Raw genomic sequence first — 25155 nt, 5'->3', positions numbered from 1 at the left:
TATATATATATATATGGTTCACAAATTGAAACCAGATATTTGGAACCACTGTTTGTATATTATCTTTATTTCCTAAAAAAAGTTGATTTGTTGCAGCAATATTCTAACTGTTCTAAAAGGGGGACGTTCATGGTATGAGATCAGCACATAGCAGGCTTTATGATACTAATTAGAATATTTCTATTAGACAACCAGACAAACAAATATATAGTGAGAATCTTAATTATTGTTGGCTGTATGTGATCTTTCTTTCTGAATGATGAAATTCAAACAGATTGAACTGTTGTTGCATTCAAAGATTTGTACTCAGCAAATCACGGTTGTTGAACATACTGGATTAGATATGGATGAACATGCCTACTATATATATCAAGACACTTTGATGAAAAAGTAAATCTGATATCTCACCTTCTCTAGCTTTCTCAAGTTCCAAATGAACGATGACTATATATTATATTTATTAGAAAACAAATGCTCCAAAAAAGAAACTGAAAGAAAGAGGAGGATGCCAGGCTATCTAGATGCCACAAGTTGCCCCCATAAACAGGTTATCAAAAACCACAGTAGTTTGATTTTTAACTCCCTGCATCTAGTTTCTTTATGTTATTTGGCTTTTGTTATATCGGATGTATAATGATGACCCTAATGTCTTTAAAATGAACCATTCAACCTTAACGTTGATAAATAGCCCACTGCTGCCATCCCATGTTCATCGGTCTCACCAGTCGTGAGCTTAAGCTCCTGTTTAGTCCTCATAGCTTGTATGCAGTCTTCTAATTGGCCTGCCTTTTCCCTTCAATCTCTTCTCCCTCCTGTGTACATACAGTATAGAAGAAATTAATGTAACTCCTGAACAATTTTCCATGGAAATATGTATGTCTATGTATATAGGAGAAAACTTTTTTTAAGGTACTTGAATCAAGCCCACAGAAATTTGTCTGAACATTATTTTGTCTGTGGTAAAGCTATACATTCTACGCAACAGTTATGAACAGTACTGTGAAAAGTAAAATGCTTTTGCATTTCAGCCTCTCATTCATGGAGCAGAAAGATGATTCTTTTCAAGATGCAGACAGTTTAAAATATCTGATGATTTGAAGGGTTTAATGAATGTAAGTTATAAAATGGAATATATGTTTGTTGCTTTTAAAATGTTTGATTCATATGGTAAATTGGATAATCAATCATTACCTCTAGAAGTCTCTCGATCCCTCACTGCATCTTCCTGATCCACATGCAAGATGAGATAGGCCAAGTATCAATTAGTGTAGATAGTTGATTTTGAATTAATATTTATTTTTAAAAAATTATTTATCGTGTAACATTATATAAAAATAATGAGAACAACCATTATAAGTGACAATATTACTTCACCAAACAATTAGATAAGTGAGTATTACTCTATGTAGGACAATTAATACAAGTAGAACAACTATTTGTGCAAAATAACAATTTTACACAGATGACAGTGAAAGTAATCCGAAATAGGTGCAGGAGTCATCGTTACTTTGTATTGGGATGTTTCAGAGAGTTTGGTTGGTGTCTCGATTGGAGATAGTTAAGAGATCTCTCTTAACTCTTTCATGAAGAATAAGTGTTTTTTACTTTTTCTTTGTTCTTTTATACTTGTTCACGTAAAACTTTTTCTCTTGTACTTTTCATATACAACTTCTTCTCTTGTACTATTCACGTACAGTTTTTCTTTATTAACTCCTACTCGAGAATAGTCTTATTAAATATAATTATTTCAATGGTCACATAATAAGTTTTTAACCGTTATTCAACATTAACTCTCAATAAGATTACCTAACATTAAAACTCTCCTTAATATATCATTCATTATGTATATTAAAACTTTTTTGTAACTGTTATTTTTTGACACTATATATATAGAACCTCACAATTTAAAAAGGAGAACTATTGGAACTCTGACTTATAGCTTTTCTTTTAATCTATTATCACTCAAAACACTTATTCTTTTCTTATTCTCTCCACTACCATAATTTAGTGTTTCAGGAATGCTCCAATCTTCCTCTCCATCACCTCGATACATCACTTACTCGTTTGCAATGCTTCTTCTTCTCATCACAAGAACCCCATTTACAATTAGTAATAGCAATTTGAGGAAAGAAAAACTAAATAACAAGAATATTTATATTTTCTATTCATATCTTATTTCTTTGTCAAAGAAATTAATGTTAGCTCTCACCAGGAATAGTAATTTCTTCAAATGAGCATTCTCATTTTTCAATTGCTCCACTTTTTCTTCCAGAAACTCTGTATGCTCCTATAAAGAAGTGGATAAAAGAAACTCTGATATAACAGATTAAGTACTGCAAGTAATAACAATACTTGGTATGCTTTCAGTTTATACAATTGTACATGGACATAATCTCACTCTATTTTGAGTCCATGATAGCTTGTTTAAGGGGAAAATAAAAAAGAACTAATGTAATTTTCATCTAGTATGCTTACATATATACCTGCCTACTGGCTCGAGATTTTGTAGCAGAAATTCTGTTTTTGAGCTTATTCATTTTCTTCCTTTCCTCAGCCTCAGTGGCTTCTCGTATTTTCTTCCGCTCTATTTTGTTAACAGTCATATCACTCAGTATGAGCAGCTCTTGTGAGCTTTGGATACCCCTTCCTGATGGTGCAGCGGCAGGCTTAACTTGCTTTTGAGACCTATAAGGAACCCTAATGGGTTCATGAGACACCCTCCAGTTGTGATCATCCTAGTTTGAAGATTCTGAGTTTGGCAATAAGAAGATCCAGCTGGTTCAATATCTCTAATGACATGAATGTTCTGGTATGGTAGCACTACCGGTTGGAGTAGGATTTTGCTGCTTTCTTGCGGCTGATCATCTACTGGTTTTTCAACTTTGACATCATTGCTTAGCAAAGACATTAATTCCTCAGAATCTGATAGTGCACCAAGTTCACTTGCCCAATCTAATGAGTTATCATTCATATCTCCCTTAAACCGCCAAAATTATGAAGAAAAACCTAAGGTTTTCTTCTTGTTAATTATCAGTGGGATCACTTCAGGCAGATTCACTTGCAAATACCTACACAGGGAGACAGATCTCTGAAGAATGAGAGGCTGAATTATATCACCAATTAAATTGTTTCTGAACTTTGATTGGTACTGGGAATTCAGATAATTATAGACTGATTTCCTATGCAAGAAAATTAGGAAAACTAATGCAATCTAATGATGATCATGCATGAAGGTCATAGTCCTTGAGAAGCAATAACACAATTAAGGGTGTGTCTGTTACACAAGATTAAGAAGAGAAACAATAATACAATTAAGTATTATACTTTGTGAATACTTAAAAATCTTGTATACTACAAGATACAAGATATATGGGAAGGCATGGTAAATGAATGAAAAGCTAAAATGGACAGTAATTCTTCATGTTCCTTATACAGAAAAATCTAAACAAGGTCATGTTAAATTAAGCTGTGCTGTTGCAGTAAAATCTTCCAGTTACTAAAGCACAAGAGCAAATGAAGTTAAAGAAAAAGAGAAACTAAGAAATCAAAAGAATATACCATATATGCTAAAAGGAAAAAAATGACAAAACCAAGAAGCTTACATAATCCAAACCAACAAACTTCTGATCAACCCTTATTCAAATTTTCTTTTATGGAGCAAGAGAAGATGAACATCTCTGAGTCAAAAAGGAAGTAATGCATCTTCTGCTTTCTGATTGACAATTCGTGATTTTCAAGTAAAATGAATAGGCCAGCAGCAGAATACTGCAAGCACGGTTGTTTGCACCAAGGCACATAGGGTTAGAGACTTAGAGTTCATTGGTTTTTGTTTAAGAAGATGAAAAGAAAATCTAGAAACCGTGTCATAGAACAGTGCAATCTCACACAATGAAATGTAGCCATTGTAGCCCACAGGAGGAAATAAAAGAATCTCTAGAAAGAGAAGTAATAAGAACAAAACATAATAAAGGATACTGATTGAAAACAAAAGAAATGATCATTTGATACTGATATAATAGCTGATCAGAACATCAAGGATGCCAGAATATTTCAAGCTCCTTAGATGTTCTTTGGGAATTACATTAAATCGATCAAAAAGTTTTAAGAAAAAATAAAATTAAACTCACATGAGCAGTCATGCAGAAGATCAAGGGCTTTACCACTGATATAAACCTTCTGCATTCGGAGTATGATTACTCTTTGACAAACTAAAAGGCACTGAGATAAATTTCTAAGTTCTTACAGAAGTGTTTTTCACAAGGAAAAGTAGAGATAAGAGCCAAATGATCTGCACTAAAGTTGTAAGACATATTTATTAATAACCAAAGATGTCTAAGCAACTTTCCACAGCATCAAGGGTTAGACTGCCAAATGTAAAGAGAAAATCTGGTTTATGACAGAAAATGATGTGGTTATTCTTAGCAAAATGCAGGGGAGTCAATCCTTGGGTGGTACTTTCTTCTACCAAAGTTTAAATGGTTTGCCACTTTATTGAGCCTAGCTGCCATTCTATGAATATTACTTTTTACACAATGTGTAGAGAAAGAGAAAACCATATAAGGCATCTTATTTATAAATCAATTGGTATACCAAAGCTTCTTAACTGCTTAAACAATCCTTTTTGTCACTTGGAAATGCCTAGCTACCAACAAATCTTTCTCATCTTGAAAAAGAAGAGCAAGAAACTTCTACTAATTGGTAGAGTAGTTTTTGCAATATCTATAAATATAGACTTAATGGTATTTACGCCCCTGGAAACTCATCAAACAGATATCCTAAGCAGTTGAGAATCATCAAGCAGATACCCTTAAACAGTTGAGAACTTATATTTAGTAGGATTTCTAAAGCTTGAGGCTATCAGCTATGGTTGTTTCACTTCATTTTGCCAAAGACAAACTATAAGCATGGTTATATTTAATCACTATACTATATTTTTATATGGATCTTCCTTTACATCTAAAAGGGTTCTCACTTTTTTTGCTTTTCCAATGTAACAAGGGGAGAAGACAAAAGGGGAGGAGATTTGAAGTGATGGCAAAAGTTACTACTCACTTAATAGTTCCTTTATGTTTTATATGGAAAGGAAATTCTTTTAAATTAAAATGAAAAAGGAATTATATATATTTTTAATTTCCTACCAAATTATCTCTCTTTTTTTTCTTAATATTAGCATCAAGTCACCTCAATTTTATATACTTAATTGAAAATACTTAGCCAAAAAGTATTTGAAAAAAAAAAAACCTAAACTACTAAGGAATGTACTTGGTCACAATAAAGATAGAACCGGTCTACTATTAATTTGGGCTCAGACCAATCCAAACAAAACCAAGCCTAATCCCGAAAGAATTTGGGCTAGACCTTACCCGTGGCCCAATATCAGTTTATTACAACAGCTAGCTAGGGTTTTAACACATTTGCTGATTCCCTATATATCTCTCCACAGCCTCAGAAATCAAGGCTGCGGCTAGGGTTTCTCTCGTCTCTGGTAACATACACTCTCTGTCTCTCTCGTTAAACCCTCATTTACCGTACTTCACATTTCCTCTCAGATCTAACTCTAATGCTTTAATTCTTTTCATTTTCTGATGATTTGAAAACTTTGTTTTACAGGTAAATATTATAGTTTTATTCGTGGAAATAACAGAGATTCAGAGATGAGGTAATTTTAATTCTTCATTCGTTTTAATTGTTTGTTTCAATTTTATCTTTTGAGTTTTTGGAATGTATGCTGAATTTAAATGACCCAACTTTATATATCTGGTTCTAAGAAGTTCCTCTTTTTTATTTGTATCTTAGTAGTTTAATCTTGCTATTGATTTAGCGAACTTGAGTTATAAGAATTTGGCTCCTTTAGGTCATTTAGTCATTTGTTGTAGGATAATCTGTTGGGTACTATTCATCTGTGAAATGGGAAATGGCTTTGTTGTTAGGTATAATTAGTTTTTACTCCTATTCGATACTCATTTTTCAGCTCCTTGAGTAGGCTGGTTTTGTGACTTATTAGTATGGGATTGTGTATTGATGTCCTTAAGTGGATTGATGGTTTTTATTAGGGTTTTTTCTTTTTGTGTTGGAAAATTAGAAGGTTTTTAGAATATGTGAACTTGAACTATCATTAGCTGGTGGGGGAGTTGTTTGGATTGAAATAGTAAAGTCTAAAGCACTGATTTGAACTATGCATTATTTTTGGGTGTTCATTTTATGATTGTGAAATGTTTATGATGCCTACATTAATCCTTCATGATACTATTTATGAACCATGTGGTTGTTTATTATTCACTTGTTTGTAGTCTTCTTTATTGAAAGATGTTATATTTCTTATTTACAGTAAGCTTCAGAGTGATGCCCTTAGAGAAGCTATTTCCACCATTGTGGCTCAGTCCAAGGAAAAAAACCGTAAGTTCACTGAGACCATTGAACTCCAGATTGGGCTGAAAAACTATGATCCCCAAAAGGACAAGCGTTTCAGTGGATCTGTGAAGCTGCCACACATTCCTCGCCCTAAGATGAAGATCTGCATGCTTGGAGATGCTCAACATGTTGAAGAGGCAGAGAAGATAGGCTTGGATTACATGGATGTTGAAGCACTGAAGAAGCTAAACAAGAACAAGAAGTTGGTCAAGAAGCTTGCCAAGAAGTATCAGGCCTTTTTGGCATCTGAAGCTATCATCAAGCAGATCCCTCGTCTCTTGGGTCCTGGTCTCAACAAAGCAGGCAAGTTTAATGTTGGAGCATTGGTATTGCATCTGTTTTCAGCAATTTGTATGGCCTACTTGCCTAGGCATTCGCAGGGAGACTTAAGCTTATGCATTCTGCATTTGGCAGTTGTGATTTTTGGGTTGTGATCTTACATGGTCGAATGCGTGCACAAATGCAGGGAAATTCCCAACCCTTGTTACTCACCAGGAATCCTTAGAGTCCAAGGTGAATGAGACCAAGGCAATGGTGAAGTTCCAACTGAAGAAGGTTCTTTGCATGGGAGTTGCTGTTGGGAATGTAGCTATGGAGGAGAAGCAGATCTTCCAAAATGTGCAAATGAGTGTCAATTTCCTTGTTTCATTGTTGAAGAAAAACTGGCAAAATGTGAGTTTCCTTTGCTTTTGTTCATTTGGACTGCTTGGTTAATCCTTCCGCATAATTACTTCATGTCTTCCTTATAGTATATATCTTGGATTTTTGGAACTTTTTTCTTTGTTGAATAATATGATTGAATTTGTGTTGATTGCAGGTGAGGTGCCTCTACCTGAAGAGTACCATGGGCCCTTCAAACAGGATCTTTTGAGATGATATTTACTTTCTATTAGTGTTATGTACGGAGTGGAAGTGGTTGTTGGGATTAATAGTAAATCAGTTTTTTACTCAGAATGTTCAAATTTTGTGTTATGTTTTGTTGCTGGAATCCGTAGAAATATTATGAATTTGAGACCTTGGAAGTTTTGTTTTGCATATCAACTGAGTTTTTCCATTAATGTTAAAAATTTCAATCTTTCAATATTGCCTCCAGAAAATACATCCTCTACAAACAGTCGGCAGCCAAGATGGGTTAATGGCTACTGACTGCATTGCATGGTCTTGCTCTTTGGGACGATTTTTGGAGTGATTATGGCCTTTGTTTTGCTGTGGAAAACATTTGAGTTTTAATTTTGCTTTAAAACTAACGACTCCTTCGCAGAGTAGGAACATGGTGTTTTAATCAATTACTATATATAGCATGAATTTAAAATACACCTCGCATTCTTATTAAATCGTTTTGTTAATCATAATAATGTAAAGAATGAAAGTTACTTCCCAATTTCGCCGGTTAAGGAGAAAGAAGGAAAGGACAAGGAAAATGGGCCTGACGGCGAAAGGCTTTGGATCCCAAACGGTGCAACTATAGACGCACAAATGACAACGCTTCATGGTCATGGCTGGCAAAGAAAAATATCAAAACACAAAGAATTTAGGATTTCGAGTATGGGTTCGACTGGAAGAAATGGTCTTTTGCTGAATAGAGGCAGAAGCCTCGGCTAGCACCAAACTTGTTTGTTGTTACCAGGTGATTCTTGATTCCCCATCTTTATTTCGATGTTTGGTTTAATTCTACGGCAAGAGTCATGACCTCTTTCTTCACAGGGTAGTTATTGGGTTCGGTCGGGTCCAAGGGCAATTTGTGACGCCTTTCTCGACAACACTGTCATGAGTAAGTATCTACATTGCCATCGGTGGGCTAACATGGACTGCTAATGCAGTTTGCTGATTTTCTCGACGTAAGTCGTTTTCTTTTTCTGAGCGTAGGATCAGGAAGTCATTCGAGCTTGTTTCCTATTTGGAATTTTGTGAAATCTTTGATACTTCAAAAACTCTATTACCTTGGTGGGTGAAATCCCTTTATCTGCCATATTTAAGTAAAAGCTGATAGAAGATCGTAACATATGAGTTATGACCATCTACTGAGTTGGTGTTGGTTAATGGCATATTATATTAGACTCTCTTGAATTGATAAATGTTGTTCTCTCCTTGCTTTTTTTTTTTTCTTTTTCTGGACTGCAAATTGTGATGTGCTATTATGCACCTGACGCTTGTGCTTCTTTTTGGAAGAGCTAATAGGTTCGTTTGGTGGACCTTGATAAGAAAATTTAGATTCTTTTGACTAACCTTTTACCTGACTAGATATAAAACTTTGTTGGGTAAAGTTGAAATGGGTCAAGAGCAATTTGAGGTTAAGGAACCCCATCAGAATACTTGTTTTCCATTACTTTTCGTAAACCAGTGGTCCACTTGATGTTGTAGCAACATGAATTTTGAGGATTGAATTGAAGAGCTGAAGAAGAGATCAAAATATTATAAGAAACTGATTTGTTCATTCATAATATGGTTTCTGGTAGATAACTTAAAATGGCCACTTATTGTTTGTGGCGAGAGCAACGGAGAACTTCTGTTTTGTAAAGTTGTTTGTAACTCTTTCAGACAGCTCTCATTACCATATTGGAGTGGACCTGTTGACACATATATGATAAATTATGCAACCATTATTCACCTTCTAGAAAGATCAAGACCGTTAAAAGGAATGACAAACTTTTTCCATTTTCAATAAATGTCTTCAAGAAAAATAAATTACTATATTTCTTTGCTTGCTTGAAGTCATGCAAAGTACAAACAGGCTAAATTCTTGCCAAATTGGGATATAGTGAACCTGTTCTTTGCTGTTATTATCGATACTTCGCACCCTATAGTTAAGATTTCGTAGGTTTGTTTGATGTTCATTTAACTACAATACTAAAGAGGAGAATTCATTTTTCCTTCCCTTTGAATCTTGTTTTTCACATTGGTAGTGACACAAATAGAAATACAATTCATATTATGTAAAGAAAGTAATTAAGAAAGGAAATACACATGGTAAAGCCCTGCATAATTTAAATCTTATAGACTGATGTCTATCTTTTGGGTCAAAATCTCAATGCTATGGACATTTAATGAATTCTTTCTACCTTTCTTTCTTAATTTGACTCAGATATATGTCAATTCCCTCATAATATACAATTAAATACTTAGTAATAATAGAATTCAACTTGCTTGATAGAATGCACCGCATCTTAGTTTGTAATTCTTCAATGACATGTAAGGCTACTAGAAAATGGATGAGATAATGTTAAAGACAAAAGGGATATTCTTGGAGGAGATCATGTACTAGTGCTGATGTACTAGTGCTGATGTACTTGAGGCCTTGCAGTAACTATTTAAGATTTATATAAATCCATCGATTGGTAAAGGAAATTGTGTTGGCATTGTCACCTCCTTGTCCAGTTTCAGTTTCCATTGAAGAGGAGGGAGGCTGCAGAAGGGGAAGAAACATATGCTACGAGTGCATTGGAATTTTCTAGCCCCTTCCACATCTTCCTCTTGCACCTTCCACTTGTTGCCATCATTTAAATAATCTTGAGACCATTGGAAATAGTAACAATGGACTCATTTTCATGATGAAGCAAACTAGTCTTTCATCAGATATCTAGTAAGTCACTAATCCGATATGTGTTGTCAACAGTCATTGATAGGAGCAATACACTATCTTGGACTCCATAAAAGGTGTCGTGAATCATTTTGCTACTGACTGGAGGAAATAGTATTAGCGTGACAGGAAGAAAGTGGTTTTGTGATGCCAAAAGGGTGAAGAAAATGGTCATTGTGATCCCAAAAGGGTGGAACTCTTCTATTTTTTTTTTTTTAAAGAAAAGGGGTGGAACTCTTATACAAGGAGAGTAGCATGACATCATACTTATAGGTCTGTTTGAGACCAATTGTTCATGACTCTGTCTATCTTTTCGGTCAAAAAAGGTAGTGTTTTTCGCATTAATAGATCTTCCATCTATGGGTTCTTTTTTTCAAAGATGCAGAAATTAAGAATTCTAATATCAGAATATAAAGAATAGATAGAAGATACATTAATGCCAAAAACACTGCATTTTTTACCCAAAAGATAGACATAGGCATGAGAATACTATGGTATTTCTATAAGGCAACTTTTGCTGTATATCTTTGTCTTTTTTGCCAAGTATGGTATGTCTATATGTCTTTTGTGCCAAGTATGGCAAGTCTATAATGATTCATATGGAAAAACCATGTTTAGCACCAAAGACATATATGCATACCATACTTACATTATAGACATAAATTTTACCAGATTCAATTACATAATCTTTTCCTAGATATAGCTAATATATAAGCATGAGACTAAAGTCATTTTAGACATAAAATGGAAAGTCATAAAGATATCATATGACTATTAACTGGCATAGACCAACTCTAGCTGTTTTGAACCTTCCTGTGCGCTAATTTAAATTTAGTTGGCCCAAGCAGGTGGGGACACCCTTTCTTTCCAATTTGAGTCTATAAGATTTAAATTTTGCATGGCTTTACCATGTGTTTTTCCTTTCTTAATTACTTTCCCTACATAATATGAATTGTATTTCTATTTGTGTTACGACTAATGTGGAAAACAGGATCCAAAGGGAAAGAAAAATTATTTCTGCTCTTCGATTTTGTAGTTAAATGGACATCAAATAAACCTAAGAAAGCTTATCTATAGGGTATGAACTCTTGATAACAACAGCAAAGGACAGGTTTACTTCCCAAGTTGCCAAGAATTTAGTTCATTTGTATTTTGCATGAATTCAAGCAAGCAAAGGAATATAGTAATTATTTCCTTGAAGACATTAATTTGAAATGGCATAAGCTTGTGATTCCTTTTAACAGTCTTGATCTTTCTAAGACATGCTCAGTTTCCATTGTTTTTGTACTATCAAAGAGTTAATTAAAAACATAATCATAATAATAACATCATCATTATCTTACAATCTAGTTGATTGTGAATCTTTTCAAGGGAATTCTATCAATCAATTCAGGCAGAGAGTGGAAAGATAACCAATGCTATGAAACTGGTAGAGAGGTTAAGGCAGAGATTTGACTGGAACATATCTATATAGATTGAATAGATGCAAAGAATTGGTATCCTAATTGTTATGATTAGATCTTTGTGTGCTGTTACCACTTACCAATAATCAAGCTAGGCATAGGCACGATTACATTTTCATTCCTTGTCTCTCGCTTTCCTTGTTTCTTTCTTTTTACTTCCTTAGAAAAAATAAAAAAGCAAAGTTTGGATCGGTGAAAGAGAATGACTTTACCTACCTTGAAGCACCGTTTAAGTGAAAGCAAGATTCAATCTAGTTCCTTTAATATATTGTTGATATACTTTAGTAAGCTAGATGGAGTTTCATAGAAAAATAAGTTAACTTGATTGACCTTGTCGGATCCTGTATAAGACTTTTCTAGTTGAGTTGATCTGGTTTAAGCATGATTTGGGATTATGAACCCCAATCATAGTACTATTTTCCCATTTGCCTGTGACAGATCACTTATCTGGTTGATGCCTTAGCTGCAAATAGCACAAAATTTCTTGAAAGCTACAAGGGTTATAGTATGGTTTTGAGAATGGCTGTTTGTTGAGAAATATAAGAACACATACCATTATAGTATGGTTTTGGTAGAAAAGCAGCCACATATCGTTCATGGAGACACCAACAAAAATCTTATTTATAAAGTCAGTCATAAGTCCTATGGACAAATGGCGTCTTTGGATTGGGGTTAACACATCAACATTTTATGAATTATTCATCCACGTGTACTTGCTTAGTTTATATATTAAATGATTCATGTGCTTTAGGTTATTGGTGGACGGGATTTGGTTAACTGGTTTGGTTACCATTATTTATTACTCTAATTACACTTTTATTAATATAGCAACAACTAGAGGTGTTATTTGGGATATGAGTACCGCTCATTGCCCTGATGCTTGGTGCTGTGCAGGAAGTGGCATGGTTGCCCATGCTTTGCCAGGTTAGGCTGGCTATTTGTTTTCTTCTTTTTTAAAATTATGGTTTTTTTTTTATTATTTCTATCATACTAGTGACTTAAAATGGAAAATTGGTCATGTCATGCTTTGCCAGCCCATAACAGCTCTAAATAGAATATATTGTTGAATCAAATTTCAGACTATTGAGTTATTTAAATGGAAGAATGTTTAACCGTACTTTATGAGAAACTGGTACTCTAGATTTGGTGCACAAAGTATATATTGTAATCCAGTGTTTCAAAATTTTCTTTATAGAGGGTTTCACCTTCCTCAAAATATGTAAATCTGTTCCATAATGTGGAAGATGAAGACCAATTTCTCCATCTATTGTTTCACCTTTGTCCTGTTAAATTAATAAATCCTAATACTACAGTGTATGGTTCTAAAAAACTAAAGCAAAAAATTCAAATGCAGTTTCAGATTGATGATCTTCATTCTTGAAGCCATGAGATGTGCAATCTGGTTACATGACTTTCTTGTCAGTGATTACAAAGATTTACATGTCTGATTGAGAGATGCTCTTACCTATAGTATACTAGCATACAGTAAAGCAGCTGCTGTTTCTATATGCTAGCAGAATATTGAGTATGTGGTCACTCTTAAGCAGTCACATTGAGGCTTTCATATCTTTACTCAGCTGCAGAACACCTCAAAGCCACAATAGGCTGGTTTGCAAGCAAAGTTATCCTCTGTGGGACATCCATTAAAAATTGGAGCTTTACAAGGTGATAGCAAAAAGTAGAGAAACAGTCCTGATTTTTGCTGACAATCTGCACCTCTGACCCTTTTGAACAGAACTCAAGGTACAATTGCTAATCTCTCTCTCTCTGTGGGGCATTTTTTGATCGGTTTTGTTCACATTGGGTTGCAAAGGTGAAAAAGGATGTAGTTCTTAGATTTTCTCTTTGTGTTCTCTTGAATAGTATATAGGAAACGCTCATAGTTAAGATTACTTTGTGTTAGACTTTTCCTTTTTTTCCTTATCATGTTGTTACAAACTATATAGCAGTGCATTGATCAATTTTTTGGATTCGGCTGATGTTGAAAGAACTTTCTATTCTGGATTCACATGGAGAAATTGAATCTTGAAGAGGTAGGAAAAGCACAGAGCATTGCCTACATATGGGCCTTACCATTTCCTGCATTCTAATTTATATTTCTTTGGTGCAACCACGTGGCAGGTTTAGTTGCTTAACTGGTCATCCAACCAGCATGAGTTTATGCACTACAGCTGCAATCTGTGCATATTCTTCTATCGCCATCTTCTTAAATGCTATGGACTGTGTTTCCGAAGTTAGGCCTCTTCAGTTATGTGTTTAGAAGGATAGACATTACCAAGGAAATTGCTTCAATTGACTTCTGTCACAAATTGAATAGAAAATTTTGCCCCCAAAAATTTCTCTTCAATTTGAGCAAAACAACAAAGAAAATTTAAGTCTCATTTAAATCTGCTTGAGATATATAACAAATTGATAATTTCATTCATTTTTTTTATTTTTCTTTACCAATAGATAAATTAATCAAAAAACTAACAATATGAAATAATGACAAAATCTAGGAAAATGTTAAAATATTTCAGAGGATTATGAGACAAATCAGCTTTAGATCTGGGTAAAGCTCAAGCTATTCTTCCAGAAGTGACTGTTCTGCAATAGCAAACCTATGGCATATTATCTTAGAGAATTAGACTCATCCTTTGCATTTATCTACATTATTCTTTCCCTTTTGTAGTGCCAATTGTTTTGAAATGCTTACATTGATGTGCTATTATGCAAAAGACCTTATTTTTCTTTGGAAGCTAGGTTCAGTTGAAGGAAGCGAAGGCCTAGGATGTAGACTGTCAATTAATAACTTGTCAAATTTTAATTAAATCATATTATCTACTATTTTTTTTTTAAGGCACCGGTAGCCAAAGAAATATGCAAAAGTGAGACGTGAGCCTTCACTAAAATGCCTCTAAACTATAGGGGATGTTGTTGTTAAGTCATTTCTACTTAAAGAGCCAAAACCAGGAGGGATATTTTCTTCTTAGGAAGAAATAGAACATTATGTTTCTACCATTTAATAATTCTAACAATTTGTAGGACTTTCTAGTTCATTGTTCATAAAAAATGAGGTTTCTGAAACATACTGAATGGAAAAACTACATTGAGTGCAAGCTCTCTATTGGAGTGTTTATAGATTATGAGATCTAAACCTGATCATCTTAGTGGTTCTTGCCCCTAAGAGAAACCATCAGGGCAGAGAATTTAGAGGAGATGCTGCATCAGAACTTGGTTTTGTTTTAGCCCCTCTTATAACTGTCCCTGGGATTGCAAAGCCTTATATGGTGAAGCAGTTGGATCAGACCTAACTTATTTCCTTGCACAATTTCAGTTTCAAATGAGGAGGGGTGACATAATGTGTGGAATGAGATATGGTGGAAGTGCACTGCAGCCACAGCTATCACTTCTTCACCATCCTCTTCCTTCCCTTTACTATTCCCCTTGCTTGCCCACTATCATGATATGCCTCCATCTGACACTTTTATCAGTGAGGCAACTTTGATGATGTGGCAAATATTCTCTTTGTAAGCTACAGTCCTTACTCCTAACAAAATGAGCTAGGATTGGTAGCTACATCTGGTAAATCACCAATTTGTCATTGCTCCCATGTTTGGCGACATCCTGAATAACATTTTTGTTTTTACTTGGGGATTTATCATATCAGAGGATACAATCAGGACCATAATACTTAAGTAGAGAGGACTTTTGCATGATAGGACTAGCTGAGCTTCTTACTTATAGGGCCTTTAGAGGCACCAGCTGTAAAAAGTTGCCATGAACTTGCTTTCCATATATGAGTTCTTGCCTTGTAAAAAATACTTTCCTTACGGTCATTGAAGGCATATGATGATATACATTTATATAGCTTCCATGTATTGGGTTTTTGTTGTCCTTACAGAAAACAGGTAAGGAGTTCTTGTAGGTCCCATGCAGAGTTGGCTTGTTTGTATCGGAGTTGACACTTACCGATTACATAAACTGCACATTAATCATATGCCATTACAAGTTTAAAAGGTTGCCTTGCCTTTTGTTCTTCCTTTTCTTTTTTCCCTTTTTACCTTGTTAGTACTGCACTGACATGTTTTCCTATATCTTTTGAAAAAAAAATGAAAAAGGAAAAAAAGTTATCACACTTCTAAGTTCTAATACAGATGGTCTATACACAATGGAGAAATGACTAATGCATGGATTTTTTCTTGTGTACAAAGAGCATTAGCTGCTATAAATCAGTTACAGACTGGCCTTACCATGCTGAGCAAAAAATAAAAAAGACTGGCCTTACCATTTCTTTCATTCTAATTTATATTTCTTTGGTGCAACCGGGTGGCAGGTTTAGTTGCCTAACTAGTCATCCAACCAGGGTGAGTTACGCACTACAGCTGCAATCTGTGCATATTATTATATTGCCATCTTCTTAAATACTATGAACTGTGTTTCCAAAGTTTGGCCCCTTCAGTTATGTGCTTAGAAGGATAGACATGACCAAGTAAATTGTTTCAATTGACTTTTGTCACAGGTTGAATAGCGAATTTTGCCCACAAAATTTTCTCTTCAATTCCATCAAAGGAACAAAGAAAATTCAAGTCTCATTTTAATCTTCTTGAGATTTATTACAAATTGATAATTTCATTCATCCTTGTTTTTCTTCCTTTTCCAATAGATAAATCAATAAAAAACCAAAAATATGAAATAATGACAAAATCTGGGGAAATATTAAAATATTTCAGAGGATTATGAGACAAATCAGCTCTAGATCTGGGTAAAACACTCATAGTGAACTGAATAACTGATGTCAAAAAGAAAGGAACTTGACTCATTTATCCAATTCCAGGATTAGATAGAACGTTAGATATGTGTATTTAAATCATATTTACATGTTGGACATCACACCCTGTGTTTTTTTTATCAACAATCAAAATGGTCAAAGAATCAAAGTAGCTACCAGCATCATTCCTTCTTTTTCTTTCTTTCATCTTTAAATTGAGATGTTGGTTTCTATAGAGAAGAATAATACTCCCTGTCCTTCACTTCAATTCTTGTAATAGCTAGATTTAATCTCATTATACCGCAGATAGAGTTTGGTAAACTAGACAGAGCTTCAGGTTCAAAGTATTGACATTATAATTATACACCTACCTGTTTCATTTTGGATGTCATTGAGTTGAGTTGAACTAGTCCATGTGTAATTTGAGGCAGTAGAGAGCCTTGGTTGGTCTCCCTTTTGCTTCAGCTGCAACATTGATTCAACTTTTGCTGGATTGAAGAAATTTCTTGAGACAAGCACCAAACAGAATCAAACCTAATGCTGAAAATGATGTTAAGGAATGTGAAAAATTGCATGTATTCATGTTGCATATTGTATATAGTGAGCAGGTTGAATGGTCAGGGTTTTTCATATTTAACACATATTGAGAAGCTCATTTTGTATAATTTTCTGTGACTTTTTAGAAAAAATTGGCATCCTCGATGGCGATGGATACGTTTGCATATCATAAATTTTCTGACCAAATTGCACTGAATTTAAATACAAACATAATTCCGACGTTTACATACCATAAATTATAATTTACGTATTTGTTAGCTCTTTCTGGTTGGAGTTGTCATGTTAGCATAGCAATATGTATCTGTCCGAATATCTGCTAACCAATTCTAAAATTTTCAACTATATCTTTCACAATCTTACAGAAAAGTAAGAATTCATTATATAAACACTATAATAACCTACAATGGGAATCCTGGGATGAAAAATATGCAGCTGTCATTGTTTTATGCCTTCAGCATGTTTTGCCCCATTTTCAAAATGTCTTTGCCTTAAAATGGATATCATAATAATTCATCGTTGAAGTTTTCTCCTCAAACATAGCAATAATATTGTCAACTATTGAAATAAGTTCAATTATCAACTCGGCAGGTGAAAGTTAAATAAATATGGCAGGAATACAAAATCTTGGTTTAAACTGTTGTCCTTCATCTCTTTGCATCCTGTGAAGAAAACTGTTTAGCTTAGTTACAGAATGGGGCACGCATCATCATCCTCCTCCACTGTGGTATACCCTACTTCTAAAATTGACACAATTTTATCTCCAGTTCTTGAGTGTTCTTTTTCTGGCCTATATGTTTTATAGTTTGTTCTGAATATCTTTGTTGCAGGTCCTCCTTTTATGATCCATTGAGATTGAAAACTATGATCCCAAAATGCTTTGCTGCACATTTTACTATTAGAAACCTGGAAGTGTCTATGTGGCATTAACTGGTTGTATATTTTGTCACAACACTCTTGTCTATGCCAGCATAAACTGTGTTTAATTCTTTCTTAACTTAAACCAAATTTAGATCTTGGAAAATGGTTAAAATTCTTAAGTAGATAATAACTCATCGGTTCTTTTAATTCTTGTCACAGTTATCATTTGAAATCACGTATGGCTAAAGATGAAAGGAAAAAACGACTGCATCAGATGCAAGCCTAAACTTCACAGGTATGTCTTTGGCCAACCCTGGCTGCTACAGTCTTCAACTAAGCACATAGCCTCCATTAGTGGAAAAGGAAGAGCATTAGAAGCAGTGGCTACAGTTAATGGTAGTAGTACTTTTTATCTGCAAACTGTTTTAGAGCTGGTAAGTGATGCTAGAAAAAAATTTGAGGAGCATGATTACGCCTTTGAGGCAATGGCTGAATTATCGATGTAGTTTGTGTTGAGACTTTGGTTGAATATACTGTTAAAGCATCTTATGAGAACTCCATTTGGTCTCTAATTGGATTGCCTTTTGATCTGTGTTCATGTAATAATGCACTAGTTTAGCAACCCCTCTCTAGAACCAGTTCCAGAATCTAAGCAACATTAAAAAAAAGTTGGAACGACCATTGCAATTGGCTGAGTAGTAGAAGAATGGATAGATGCTTGGGCCCATTCCATTCCCCAAGGGTTTCTACATCCACGTTAGTTGCATCATTGCATTTGCTGACTTGGTTCCTGTCCTGTTATTTTGACTGTACTAATGGTGATCCCGGCACATGCTGTCGGGCTAGCTGGGAAATGGTAAGTAAAAAATACTTATACCAAGGAAATTTGGAATGCATTTGTATACAAGCACTTCCCAACTTCCTCAGTGTAAGCCTACCTATGAAGCAGCACTCATGTAAGATGAACACTTGATAACATTATGCATTCATATAAAAATATCAATAAATTGTGTTCAATGGGGTGGCCAAACGGCATTGCCTACGGGCTTTGTCCCATGCAAGAGACACCAAGATGGAATAATGCTGGAAAAGGGAATAGTCAGGCGGCTCGTGGCGTAATGAAAGAGTCGTCTGTCGGGCTGTTTAAGTGATGGCATTGGTTGGGTCCTTCCAGACCACCTGAAGGACAAATCTGTATTTTTTAGTAAATTTAAATTAAAAGAAAGCAACTAGACATCAGTGTACCACTCTCCATTTATTTTAATATTTCCTCTTTTGCAACCGACAGGGTACGGATCCCACACCAACGGTTTTTTATTACCACTTAAAAAAGTTGTGCATGCATGTTCAAACGCCAGAGTTGACTGATTAAGGACTTCAAGATTCTTAAATGCAGAGATGAGACACTACAAGGAAACCGACCTTAGCTCAGTTGGTAGAGCGGAGGACTGTAGTGGGATAACTCCAGAGCAATCCTTAGGTCGCTGGTTCGAATCCGGCAGGTCGGAACTTATCATTTTCTTTTTTGCTTACATTATTTAGAGTTGTAAAGGGATAAAATATAAAACAGAAAATAATTATTTAACTAATTAATTCATCAAAATAGAATAAGTAGCCAAAATACTTATTTAATTGATTAACTCATCGAAATAAAATAAGTAGCCTTTGTTAAACCTTACCTCTTTTACCTTAGAATGCTCACAAACCATTATATGTAGCAATAATTCTATCATTATTGATTTGAGATAGGTTGAGATTTATACCTGTTTTCCAAATATAGAATGGTTCCAATCAAAATTAAAAAATTGTTAATAATCCTTTATTAGGAAATAAAGGATTCCATAAATTATGTCAAATTCAATGCATCAATCATTTTTTATTTAATACGATTGAATAACTTATTTATTCTGAAATTTTAAGTACAAAAAATAAGTATCAACCTTGAAAATGACAATGTAATTTGTTCGTTACATTTTTGTTATATATATTAATACTACATGAAAACGTGCAAGCCAAGAAGAAAGGTTTAATTTAAAAAAATAAATTATAAATTATTTAAAAAAATTTAAAAAAATATATATTTTATTACATTCAATTTAATCTTTATATTTATATTTTAAATCAAATAAATTTTTATAATTAATAATTTATTAATTAAAATAATATTTATCATTTTATATTTACATAACATCATGAAAATATTATATAACTATATTATCATATCACACTAATATGCCATGTCATTATCTATCAATATATATCAATATACCATCTTAACAGTGACATCACCTTAAACTTTAAATTTTAACATTTTAATTAATAATAGTTAGTTAATTATTAATTATAAAAATTTATTTAATTAAAAATAAAATTATAAAGATTTAATTAAATAAAATAAAAAATAATAATTTATTTAAATAATTTTAAATAATTTATTTTTTTAATATTATGACTTAATTATTTTTAAAGGAAAGTATAAAATGATAAAAGAGCTTAAGAAATGAAGGTGAAAATGAGTAGATCTCTTAATTCCATTCCCAAATTTTGATTAGGCCTAATAAATTTTCAATTAGGAAAACCATGGGCGTCTTTTTTGCTCTGCCCGTCGGCAAATGCCAAAGGCCAAATCCCCCAAACCCGCAAAGCCAGCTTTCTCCACTTACTATAAATATAAACCACTTTCCCAAGCGCTGACCATCGTCACCAATCCATCACTGTTACTAGTATATTAGGTTTCTAAACACTCCAAACTTAGATCCCCTCGTATTCTCCGCTCGCTATCACCACCCCAAACCCCCTCAGTAAGCGCTCTCTCGCGTCTTTTTCTCCCATTTCTTTATCTTTGCATGGACATCGTTCTCTCCATTTCAAAGAATTTTTGTTTATTATCTGTTTTTAACTTTGACGATTCCTTGTTTCTGCTATCTGGGTTTTTGTTTTGTTCTTCTTGTTTGGTCTTTCCCAAACTTTTTTTTTTGTTAAATTATGACCCTTTTTTTATACAGGAAGAATAAGTAGTAGAGGCATGATATTTGAATTTTTCTTTATAGGCGAAAATGAAATTTTCATATTTTTGATTTGGAAATGGTTGAAACTTGAAACCCGAAGAAAATAAAAGTAATAGCAATTTCATGGGCTGCTTGTTAATTGGTGTAAACCAAAGGAGGTGTACTCAACCTTAAGACCAACAAAAAGAAAAAAGGAAGAGAGAGAGAGATAAAATCGACCCATGTAATATAGAATTATTTATTTTGGTTATTGAAGGGTAAATTTTGTATTCCTGCACAATAAGAGTATGGGAATATGATAAAATCATTCATTTTGGCTGATTTTATGCGGTTAATCATTTACCAAGAAGATAGTTGGAGATAATCTATATATCACTGTTTGCTTTTGGTTATTTTCAGTGTTTGCTTTTTTCTTGATTCTAAGGTCGGCTATTCTCTTCTTTTTGTCTGTGTTAATACTTTTTATGAAATAATGGACTTGTCTGTTGATGGGGTCGATAAAATAGTGAACTTGTTTGCTAAGTGGATTGGTTGTTGAGGTGGATGCATTGGGCTTCACTGTACCAGTGTGTAAAAATGATCTTTTGTTGGATCCTTGGACGATTGAATTGAAAATGGCCCTTACCTTGATTTTCAGGAGTGGTGCATTCAAGACTTGGAATTTGTAAAAGAGAGATGTTTTTAAGCAACCGCAAAGTGTAGTGGATAGTAGTCAAAGCTTTTGCATTACAGCAAGTTAACTACCTGTGACTTATTCATATTGTTGACTCATAATAAGGTGTCTTTTGACTTGTTATTGATAGGAATTGAGAAATGTTCAAATAGTATTCCATCAGGTTTAGTCTTTAGTGCATCTTGGAGACCTTCCTAGTTTACTTTGTCAGACATGTTGTTGATTCTTGCTTTGTGCCTTTCAGCAAGTTTAGAATATGTTCGTTGATTTTGAAATCTGTGCTACTCAAAATGAGATAGGGCAAAGAATTGGGCAATAAGTATACTGAGCTTGTAGGAACAGCCTACTTTGGTTTGCTTACAATGCATTTCCGTTTCTTTAATAAATCTTCTAAATGCTCTTGGTTTCTGCTTGTTCTATTCTGGGATGTGAAGAAAGGGGGAAAGGGGATAAAGAATTGATTTAAGAGTATGATATCAAAGATTAGCTGAGTTTTCTAAGACTTATCATGAAGGTGCACCATGAAATCTTCATCTAATGTTCGTTAATGTGGGTTTGTTGAATGGAGCTTCGAGTGAAGAGCAGAGAGCCCTTAGCTAGCCTCTTCTCATAGTGCTCCAGACATTAATTGTCTTGTTAATACAGAAATGGATTGTATGGTTCTTTTTCCATGTAGAGTATTAACAAGTTACAACTTTAGTCTCATAACATTGAGGATAATGTTGTGAAGGTGTTTAGAAGCATCCAATAATAATGAGCCATAGATAAAAAAAACTTTGTGCTTCTCTTGGAACTCTGGATAATGGTTGTATGATCTGTCATACCTTCAATCGTGTTATATGTTTGATCATGAGCTAGAGAAATGCAATGAACCAAGAGAATGTCATTCCATACATAAGCATACAATGTTTTTATATCTAGGTAATGTTTTTCCATGACAATATACATAAGCACAATGCTTTTCTTTTGTCACTCAGAACTTAATGATGCGTCCATCCTTCTCTTCCCCAACTTACCCTTCTTTCTTGAAACTGATATTGTATATAGCTTCCATAAATCACAACCAACTACTATAGTCTATTATGTTGCTTGCGATATCAAAGCTAGATTTAACAGCTTATCAAATGTTGCTAATAAGTGATCATAATTTTTAAGTTATTGTCTCAGAACTGGGGTCTATTTCTTTAGCTTTATCTGGTTTTAGACACAGCCTTTCAGCTATGTCATTTGGTAGCAGGATCATCCTGATTGGCTCCTGTATGATTGAAATTTTCAATTATATGTAGTTTTTTAAAATGCTTGAATATTGCAGCCACTTGTATGACAGTGCATTTTTTCTCTTCATTTTTGGTGGACTAGTAAAATCACCAAGGAAAAAACATTCTGACAATTGCTATTTGGATTCAGGAGTAAAGATGACAACTGTGAGTCTTACCTCCCCTTGTATTGTTAAAGCTGCAATCCCTAACCGATTTACAAGTGCTATTGTCAAGGCCCCAACATCTCTTGGATCTGTTAAGAGCATCTCTAAATCTTTTGGCTTGAAATGTTCTTCCAATTACAGAGCATCAATGGCAGTGTACAAAATTAAGCTTGTTGGTCCAAATGGTGAGGAATGCGAGTTTGAAGCCCCTGATGATAAATACATCTTAGATGCTGCTGAGGAGGCAGGAGTTGACCTGCCCTATTCTTGCAGGGCTGGAGCTTGCTCCACATGTGCTGGGAAGATAATTTCAGGTTCAGTGGATCAATCTGACGGTTCCTTCCTTGATGATAAACAAATGGAGGAGGGATATGTGCTGACTTGTGTTTCATACCCGACCTCAGACTGTGAGATCCACACTCACAAGGAAGGTGATCTCTACTAAGTATTTTGTGGTCAGAAATGAGCAGGCTGTCTCAAGTTTGTTGTCTAGAACTCTTATCTAAATTTGCTACCAGTGAGGGTAAATGCTCTCACGGACAATTTGTTGTCTAGTGTTCTTTGTAATGTTTGTGGTTGAATTGCATATCTCAGTCTAGAATTTCAATCACATTTCTGGATTGCCATAGTTGGAGAATGGTCCTCTTGAGCTGCCCATATTATCTCTATAAACAGGAGAAAAAAAAATTGCCACAGTTCATAAATTTTATCAAGGGAAGACTGGTTACAATAAGCATTCGATGCCCAGGTGTAATATGAAATACTTGGGTTGGAAACTTGGAATAGCCCTTTACATTTAAATATCAAAATGCATTAATATTTGAGACAATCGTTCGCCAATGCATTCTAAACATAGTAATAACTGAATGTTCTTACCGGTAATAATTGGATGCATCAATTGATAATTAAATCTACCCAAAATTGAGTACTGACTACATGTCCTGCATGTTGAGTTTAATACAAGTGTCTCTTGGCTTGTGGAAGAAAGGCAGCTTTCTTTCTTCTCAAATCTCAACCAACAATAATTATAGACCTAGGACATGTAAACATCAAAGAAAGACATTCTCTTAAGAAACTTGTGGAAGAAAGAAGAGAGGATACAATAATTGGGCTCATTGCTAAGCTTTACTTTTACACATTGAAAAAGTTTCATTCCCAAGACGGAAAAGAAACAGAACTTCCATATCCATTGCCGTGTAATTACTTTCTGTTCTTAAATCAGCTTATCTATCTCATACCAAAGAAAGTACAACCCTCAATCAAAGTAGAGGATATGAGAGCATGAGACAAAGCTGAGGATGTGTATTAATGGTTGTTAATTTTCCTTGGTGGAAAGACCAGGTGGACCAGAATTTTCACTGGACTTTCTATAAGAAAAGAAGACGTTTGAATCAATAATAAAGCACCTTTGCATTGACCACAATTCCACTAAACAATGATGGAAAAGTTTATTCTCCTTGTACACCTAGTTCTAGGCTATTCAAAGTTGGAGGACCTTTCAAATTATCAAAAGCCCAGACATGGTTTTCTTCCCATATATATCAGTACATGTATAAGTTCAGGTTTCTGTTTTTTCCCTTGTTGAGTGATCTTGAATCAAAATATTAAAAATAAAAATGCATTTGAAAAGGAAACTAAGGATTTTCTGTTTGACTCAAAACAACAAATATATATATAATTGAAATGTATTTTCTTAAAACAAGATTGGAAGATGTTAAACTTAATAATCAAATGATAAAGAGACGCAACATATATCATCCCTCCAAAAGAAAGTTTTGGTCAAGAAAGATTATCATCCAAGGGTTGAAACTAAAGCAAAATGGTTGGAAGTGGAGGGCCTTGTAATCCCAAGAGTGCTCAATGAAGGATTATGTGTGAGAGGAATTGATGACTCAATACTCATCACTAATTTCATTTCCTTCAACATTCTTCTCCTTTTCTTTTCATTCACTTTTCCATGCAGCTCCTTCTCTCAGTGGGCAAAAACCCTTTTTCAAGTGGGACAAGCGTTTTTCCATGGCGACTAGATGCCTCACCATATTTCCACATAATTTCCAAAGTCCCAAAATATGCTAACTTCCATGTAATGTCACTGCATTTTCATGCATGCACTATCTTCACTTGTGGGGTCTTTTTTTTTTTTTTTCTCAGAAAGAGTCAACATTTATGGGGAAAAGATAGAGAAAAAGTTATCCTACACACACATACACATATATACATAATAAGAGACTTTTCAAGAGAAAAAAGTTGTGACCTTTTACATGGAAAAATGGTCTCGAATAAGGATCTTTTGAAATCTATTTCTCACTTTTATAGCATTTTGAGAATTATATTCTTTTCTAGAATGAGAGTAAACCAAAAGTTCATTATATTTAAATTCAGCTTTTGGGTTTATAAAAAGGCCACAATAGCTTTTGTAGAACCTAGCCATACA

At 34.2% G+C, this 25155-nt stretch overlaps 2 protein-coding genes, 1 long non-coding RNA gene and 1 other non-coding gene across 7 annotated transcripts; all 4 read left to right on the top strand.

Moving 5' to 3' along the window:
- Positions 1-5424: 5424 nt before the first annotated feature.
- Positions 5425-7492, top strand: LOC110412794 (large ribosomal subunit protein uL1). Its single transcript, XM_021423418.1, has 5 exons — positions 5425-5485; positions 5611-5659; positions 6329-6714; positions 6878-7083; positions 7229-7492. Exons 2-5 carry the CDS (start codon positions 5655-5657, stop codon positions 7280-7282), a joined length of 651 nt encoding a protein of 216 aa, XP_021279093.1. The 5' UTR covers positions 5425-5485; positions 5611-5654; the 3' UTR covers positions 7283-7492.
- Positions 7493-7844: 352 nt separating this feature from the next.
- On the top strand, positions 7845-18585 carry LOC110412798 (uncharacterized). Of its 4 annotated transcripts, none has more exons than XR_002444904.2 (5): positions 7845-8038; positions 8116-8249; positions 12346-12375; positions 12806-13194; positions 17837-18585. It is a non-coding gene; the product is annotated as an uncharacterized LOC110412798 (long non-coding RNA). The 4 variants fall into 4 exon arrangements; XR_002444903.2 differs by having other exon boundaries at positions 7900-8038; positions 12280-12375; positions 13029-13194; XR_002444901.2 differs by having other exon boundaries at positions 7900-8038; positions 12280-12375.
- Positions 18586-19034: 449 nt separating this feature from the next.
- Positions 19035-19125, top strand: TRNAY-GUA (transfer RNA tyrosine (anticodon GUA)). Its single transcript is given in 2 exon segments — positions 19035-19071; positions 19090-19125. It is a non-coding gene; the product is annotated as a tRNA-Tyr (tRNA).
- Positions 19126-20242: 1117 nt separating this feature from the next.
- Positions 20243-23331, top strand: FD3 (ferredoxin 3). The gene is made up of 2 exons (XM_021423419.2): positions 20243-20418; positions 22706-23331. Exon 2 carries the CDS (start codon positions 22714-22716, stop codon positions 23164-23166), a length of 453 nt encoding a protein of 150 aa, XP_021279094.1. The 5' UTR covers positions 20243-20418; positions 22706-22713; the 3' UTR covers positions 23167-23331.
- Positions 23332-25155: the final 1824 nt, after the last annotated feature.

The sequence above is a fragment of the Theobroma umbraticum genome, unplaced genomic scaffold, assembly GCF_002168275.2.
Source record: "Theobroma umbraticum cultivar Fairchild unplaced genomic scaffold, ASM216827v3 scaffold_95.0, whole genome shotgun sequence".
Lineage (NCBI taxonomy): Eukaryota > Viridiplantae > Streptophyta > Magnoliopsida > Malvales > Malvaceae > Theobroma > Theobroma umbraticum.
This window is presented reverse-complemented; position numbering and strand designations above follow the sequence as displayed.